Raw genomic sequence first — 6981 nt, 5'->3', positions numbered from 1 at the left:
ATCTGCTTGGCATGCCAGTAATATTGGGAACCATCACGACCATGAAGGTTACATTTTTTCTCATCAGAGAATAAAACTTTCTTCCACCCTTTAAGGTCCCATGTTTGATGCACTCCTGCAAAGCTCAAATGGTCAGTTCTGTGGCGTTTAAGGACACTAGGCCTTTGAAGACATTTTTTGTTTTTGAAGCCCTTCAGTCTCAGATACCAGCTGATGTTTATGGGGCTCCAATCGGCACCACTTTTGATCAGGACTGTATAATAACTAAGAATTCAATTGCACAATTTTTATGGATCAATTTACAACAATCCTACAAATTATTCATAGTTCACCATGTGGGCTACTTTATCATGATATCCACATGACACATTACTAAAGTCACTTCATCCTTTCCAAAAATGGCCCACATTTACAATTTTACATGGACCAGTTGATGGTCACAGTAAATTTTTGAGCAAATAAATAACATAGAGAGAGTTTTTGAGGTTTTCTTTTACTTATATTTCAGTTTCTGCCTAAACCTATTTTGCTGTTCAGAAGCTCAAAGAGCATCCACTTGGGTTTATTTATTTAGGAAAAAAAGAGGAAGGTGTGTAATTAGGGAAATTGTATTCAACCACCAACTAGAAGTTGCACAATAGCTGCAGCAGGGCTTTAATGAATATTTACTTATAGAAAAGTAAATGTCATTTCATTTCATTTCAGGGAAAAACAACCTCTAAAAACAACAACAACAAAAAAAAAATGCTTTAGCTCCATGGTGTTTAAATTACCACAGTTTTTCACTTTTCAAGGTCACAGACAGGGGATTTACAATTATTGATGGTATAAGTGGAGTAATCTTGCTTTAAATTCTGATTTATTCTTTTTGCATCTGATTTTTCAAAGTTACATTGCATTACATTTTTAATGTTGTACACAAAAGCCTATTTCTCTCCATCACAAACTATCTATCTATCTATCTATCTATCTATCTATCTATCTATCTATCTATCTATCTATCTATCTATATACATCCATACGTGTGTTTGTGGAGGGGGGTGCATGTCTATATTACATGAAAAACAGCACAATAAGATAAGATGAGACTTTATTGATCCCATGGCGGGGAAATTTGTGCGTTACGGTGGGGACTATGAAGAATGCATTGCAATGTCTGAGCTCTCAATCAATCTTTCTTCTCTTTAAAACTGGCCATGATCTAGATGTGTCTAAAATATCCGCAATGTATATATTTAACGAAAGGCCGTATATACAACATATATGTTACATATATTGCTACATTGATAGTGTTACTAAGTTACAGGACATTGAAATACTTATAGCTGTACTAGTGAAATATAGCTTATGTAAATCAAAACATAAATGGCAACATCACTGACCCCTTTTTCACCACTGACCCAGCTGTGGTTCCATTTTTTTAGAGGTGCTTTTAAATGAAGTAACTTTGCTACTGTTTGTGCTAGAGACAAAATTGAAATGATTTCATTAAAAAAAGAAAACAAGATTTTTAATAAAAAACATATGTGGTGTTTCGTGTTAGTACAAAGCATACACAAGGTATTGTTGTCCGAACACAGACAACAAAATTAGCTCTGCCTAGATTTTACCATGTGTGCTTTACATTACAATGACTTGTTAACCACTTTTGCTATCAATTCATCCATCCACTCGCTTCCACTTATCCTTTTCAGGGTCGGGGTGGGTGCTGGAGCCTATCCCAGCTGTCATAGGGCGAGAGGCAAGGTACACCCTGGACAGGTCGCCAGTCTGTCGCAGGGCCATTTGCACTCACATTTACTCCTCCATTCACACCTATGGGCTATTTAGATTTTCCAATTAACCTATCCCCACAAAGTGCATGTCTTTGGACTGTGGGAGGAAGCCGGTGCACCTGGGGAGAACCCACGGGGAGAACATGCAACTCCACACAGAAACACCCTGTCCTGATGGTAGAATTGAAGGATCATCTTGCTGTGAGGCAACAATGATAAACACAATGCCACCGCGCTCTGAATTATTTTGTAATTTTACACCCAAAATTAGAAGACAACTCCAGGCGGCCTGTAGGATACTTGGTTTATAAAGGTTTAACATAGAACAATATCATGTTTCTTTACTTTATAATTTTTCCCATAACCCATTTCTTGGTATTTTTTTCTGGCTTAAGAAATATTATGTAACACTTGGGTGCAAAAATACAAATTAATAGGCCAAATGCTGAAGACAAAATTGCAAATATTTCCACAGCTACAGTGAACTTTCCAGGAGAACTGATGTATGCTGGGATGAATGTAATCCACACAGCACAGAATATCAGCAGGCTGAATGTGATCAATTTGGCTTCATTGAAATTATCAGGAAGTTTTCTTGCCATAAATGCAAGGATCAAACAAATGATTGCAAGGATCCCTATGTATCCCAACACTGCATAAAAAGCAAACTCAGATCCTGTGTTACATTCCAGAACAATCATCCTATTGCTGTATGTGAACAACGTATGTGGGTAAGGTGGGCTTAAAGTCAGCCACAACACACATGTTATTAGTTGAATCAAAGTGCAGGAGCAAACAATGATTCTTTGTTGTGCGTGACCAAACTGTCCAGTAATTTTATTGCCAGGAAATGTGGCTTTGAAGGCTGTGACAACAACAATGGTTTTTCCCAAGACACAGGAAATGCAAAGGGCAAATGTCACACCAAAAGCGGTGTGGCGCAGCATGCATGTCCAGACTGTTGGCATACCAATGAAAGTGAGAGGACAGAGAAAACACAGAAAAAGAGAAAACAATAAGAAAGAGCTCAGCTCAAAGTTGCTGGCTTTTATCACAGGAGTTTCTCTGTAGTTGATAAAAACCACCATTGTCGCCAAGGAGAGAGAGGCCCCTAACAGGGATACAAGTGTTAGAGCTATACCCATGGGCTCATGATATTTCAGGAACTCAATAGTTCTAGGAATGCAATCATCTTTTCTCTCATTGGACCAGTATTCCTTTGGACAAGGTGTGCAGTCTGCTGCACCTGTTGATGATAAACAGAAAGGGTGAATAATGAATTGAGAGACCGTGTTAGTCAAAGATTTAACTTCCTTGACAGAAAAAGCAGTGAAATTAATTAGAAATCAAGATGATGCCCTACCACATTAATATTTTAAATATTACTTATTTGTATACACTAAATATGTGATATTATACTGAGTGTGCTCGATTTGATAAGACATATACACTTCATATATTGGTCTACTTTTCTACCTGTTGAGTTGGCTATAGTTCCATCAGCACAGGATACACAGTGAAAACAACAAATTGGTTTTCCATTAATCTGAGCTTTTCTGGTACCAGATGGGCAAACATTAGAACACAGTGATGTGGGGACCTGTGGCAAAAGAAATGTCTAAGTATTGTAGCAATGATAAACAGGTGTTGAAATGATCTTACTGCCACCATTCAAATAAAGTTGAGATACTAAAAGTGTACTGCATGGAAAAAAAAGAGACATCAGAATTACTGTTTTTCCTGTCCTCCACACGATCTTCTCCTCCTGGACATTGAGTTTGTAATTGCCGTTTGCAGCAAATGCAAAATGACCAAGTGTCACATGTTGCACTTTTCCATTTATCAACTGCCAGTTAATGACATCATAAGAAGCAGGAGGATTGCCATTCTCATCAAAAAACACCTCATCCCCAAACTGATTTGTGAAATTCACCCTTTGTAAGCTTTTACTGACCTAGAAAGGAAGAGATTATTTATCAGCTTTTTATGAGCTTCTTCTTCAGTCAGAAGAATTGTAACTTTCAATTGCACCATTTCTCACCTCCTTGGGCTGAATTTCTGAAAGATTCAAACATTGCTTTATTGTTTGTGCTCCAACTGGTTGGCAGAATACCAGCTGATGCAGAGCATGTGCAATAGCATAAACTGCTTTATAGACATTATAGGTCACTCTGAGCTCTGTGACATTGAAGAAAACATGGTCGGAATTCATTAATGTTTCATTGCCTGTACATCTTTTGGTTGTGTCATCAGTACTTGTGCGTGCTCCTGGTAAAACGGGCATGCAACCCACCATAATCTCCCAGAAATCCTTCACGAAAGGTGCATGTGGATCTGTATAAGGACTAATACTTGTAAGAAAGTGTTTGAAATTTGGAATAGCCATCTTCTGCACAACAAATCCGAGGGCGCCACCAAAAGCTGTGTATATTTCAGGTGTGGATGGTCGAGATGCTGTTATCCAGGCCTCACTTGCGATCCACTGAATTCCTGTAATGTTCTGGTTCACAATTTCTTTCATCAAAGGATAAAAGTCACCTTCAGGTACAAAAGCCAAAATTACTTTGACAGTTGACTGTTTTATTATTTCCACAACTTTCAAAAATCTGTCTTTAGTGTATGTACGTAGAATTGTACCCACAAAAGCAATGCAAATCCCAAACTTTTCAACCTCTTCCTTAAAAGCAAGAATTCCATTACGTCCATAATCATTATCTGACTGTATGGCTCCAATCCACTGCCATCCAAAATGTTTGACCAGTGAAGCCAAAGCCTTTGCCTGGAAATAGTCGCTGGGGATTGTTCTAAAAAATGTAGGATATTTAGTTCTGTCACTCAGACAAGCACACGTTGAGAAGTAGCTGATCTATAAAAGAGAAAAGAACACTGAAACAGTGTGCATGCAACGATACATCATACAATGCCAAAATATCACATATATCACATGGCATAAAACATACAGTTTTATCTCTTTTACTATTGGCATGCAACATCATAAAACATATAATTGTATCTTATTGTCTAGTTATCTCTTACTATTGGCATATGAAATGGTCCAAGAATTCCAGCCACAGCTATTGACTGAGATGACCCAGACTCTGCTATGAGAGCAGATATAGCTGGAGGGCAATGAGAAGATACATCTACCTCCTCTGCTCCACTAGCCAGTGTTAGTGCAGCACGTAAAGCATTTGTTGGAGATGCGCAAGAGTTAAGTATGCTATAGCCAAGAGATATGTTTGGAAGCAGAGCAGGATCGTTGTTGATTTCTTCAATGGCAAATAACATTGCCTGTGTCCATCGAAAAACTCTCAGGTCAAACCTAAAGACATTTTAGTGATTGATACAAGTCATAAAGTAACAAAGCTTTTGCTTTACATGTATGTACACTAAAATCTCAAGAATTAAAACACAAATAAACATACATGCATGACAAATGAACAAAAAAGTTTGTGTTAAATCATACCCTTCACACTGCACTTTAGGCGGCTCCTTATCAAATGTAGAAGTGCTGAGTATTTCTTTGATCAAAATCGGGAAGATTCCTCCGATCATTATGTCACCTTCCTTAAAAAAACTTGGCATATCAAACCTGCCAAACGATTCACAGCCAGATACTGTGTTCATGGTGAGGATACAGAGGAATAAGATGATACCTCTTTTCATGTTTGTGCTCTATTATCATATATGCATGAGAGCACAGTTCTTATAACGACAGTATTAGATATAGTCAGACATTCTCTCATTTCCCAAAGGGCACAGTGATTTCAGATTGGTAAGCTTGAAACAACAAGGAAAATAATTGCTCTACTCATTATATATTTTCAAATGTCAGTAATCTATTTTGTCTGTTGTCAGTAAAAATTCACATTTCTTCTACACAGACTTCCACATATAACCTGTAGATGACCAAGAGTTTGATGTCAAGAGTTTTGTGTTTAAGACTACAGTATACATTTGTGGTTGGTGAGAATAATATATGTTGTGTCTCCTCAAGAAAGTGACAGTCATTTCTTCCACAACAGTTTATTGTGGAAGCTATTGATGTGAAATGCCTGCAAAGCACAGCACTGGCTTTTCAGTAATTAAGATATTAATTGCTGCATAACATTGCATGCATGATTAAACTAATTATGCATATTCATTACTTTAAAAACAGGCGTGCTAAAATTATTATACAGTATCCTGAATTTTTTTAACAAGATGATCATGTTGATGACTGTAGCCACGCATGTCATTCCATTGCAAGAATGTCAGCATTTGTTTATATTCTTGACTGTGTGATACAACACTTTTCATTTCTACACTCTTGTTGTTTGTGTTGGGTGCTGAAAAAACTTTGAAAAAACTCATTTCTAATTTTAATTTTTACAGTACGACACAAGGCTGTGTTGTGCGGCCTTACTTGTTCGTTAGATCTACCCTTCTTTAGAAAATTTTGACCACTTTTAGAGGCATTTCTCATCACGATACATTAATAGGGATGGGAATTGATTAGAATTTAATGATTCTGATTACATTATTGATATAATTTGTCGGCTGGATTCCTTACCAATTCTCTTATTGATTCTCATTGGCTTTGCTTTGAGACTCAATTAAAAGGGTTTTTAATGACATCCTTCTGGCATGTGATTCTGGTAACCATGTTGTTCTTGTCTTGCTTGACCTAACTGCTGCCTTTGACACCGTAGACCACAATATTCTAATTTCTCGATTACATGATGTAGTGGGTATTGGTGACACTGCACTTAATTGGTTTAGGTCTTATTTGTCAGATAGAACTTTCTCTGTCAGCCTTCTCGGTTACGAATCGTCTTCTGCTCCTCTGTCATGCGGCGTCCCACAGGGCTCAATTTTAGGGCCACTGCTCTTTTCACTGTATCTATGCCTCTGGGTTCTATCCTTAGAAGGCATGGGATCTCATTTCATTGTTATGCCGATGACTGCCAAATTTATTTGCCACTAAACACAAGGATGGCATCTCCATAAAACCTCTCTTGACATGTCTAGATGACATTAAAGCTTGGTTGGCTCTAAACTTTTTAAATTTTAATGAAAAGAAAACAGAAGTGTTGGTGTTTGGACCCAGTGGTCCCTGTGAGTCCTCCTCTGTTGTTTTAGGATCCCTGGAAGTCTATTTTAAATCTGTTGTTACTGACCTTGGTTTTAAGTTGGACAGTGATTTTAAATTGGACAACCAAATCAG

At 37.5% G+C, this 6981-nt stretch overlaps 1 protein-coding gene across 1 annotated transcript; it reads right to left on the bottom strand.

Annotated features, from left to right (window-relative positions):
- Positions 1-2116: 2116 nt before the first annotated feature.
- Positions 2117-5330, bottom strand: LOC102307653 (extracellular calcium-sensing receptor-like). The gene is made up of 6 exons (XM_042216515.1): positions 5242-5330; positions 4812-5097; positions 4069-4641; positions 3607-3729; positions 3252-3375; positions 2117-3015 (listed from the first exon to the last, which is right to left on the bottom strand). The coding sequence occupies exons 1-6, from the start codon at positions 5328-5330 to the stop codon at positions 2117-2119; spliced, it is 2094 nt and encodes a 697-aa protein (XP_042072449.1).
- Between the last annotated feature and the right edge of the window lie 1651 nt (positions 5331-6981).

Source organism: Haplochromis burtoni, unplaced genomic scaffold, assembly GCF_018398535.1.
Source record: "Haplochromis burtoni strain Fernald_Lab_line unplaced genomic scaffold, NCSU_Asbu1 Contig_1092, whole genome shotgun sequence".
In the NCBI taxonomy this organism is placed as follows: Eukaryota; Metazoa; Chordata; class Actinopteri; order Cichliformes; family Cichlidae; genus Haplochromis; species Haplochromis burtoni.
The sequence above is the reverse complement of the archived record's forward strand: the minus strand, read 5'-3'. Positions and strand labels throughout refer to the sequence as shown.

Bases quoted from the DNA above. Each gene is read 5' to 3' on its own strand.
- LOC102307653 (XM_042216515.1), bottom strand. From the start codon at position 5,330: ATGATCGGAGGAATCTTCCCGATTTTGATCAAAGAAATACTCAGCACT. The intron at 5,098-5,241 runs GTATGATTTAAC...AAATGTCTTTAG, and splicing joins CCTAAAGTGCAGTGTGAAGG to GTTTGACCTGAGAGTTTTTC. The intron at 3,376-3,606 runs GTGCAACATGTG...CTTTTGCCACAG, and splicing joins GGCAGTTGATAAATGGAAAA to GTCCCCACATCACTGTGTTC.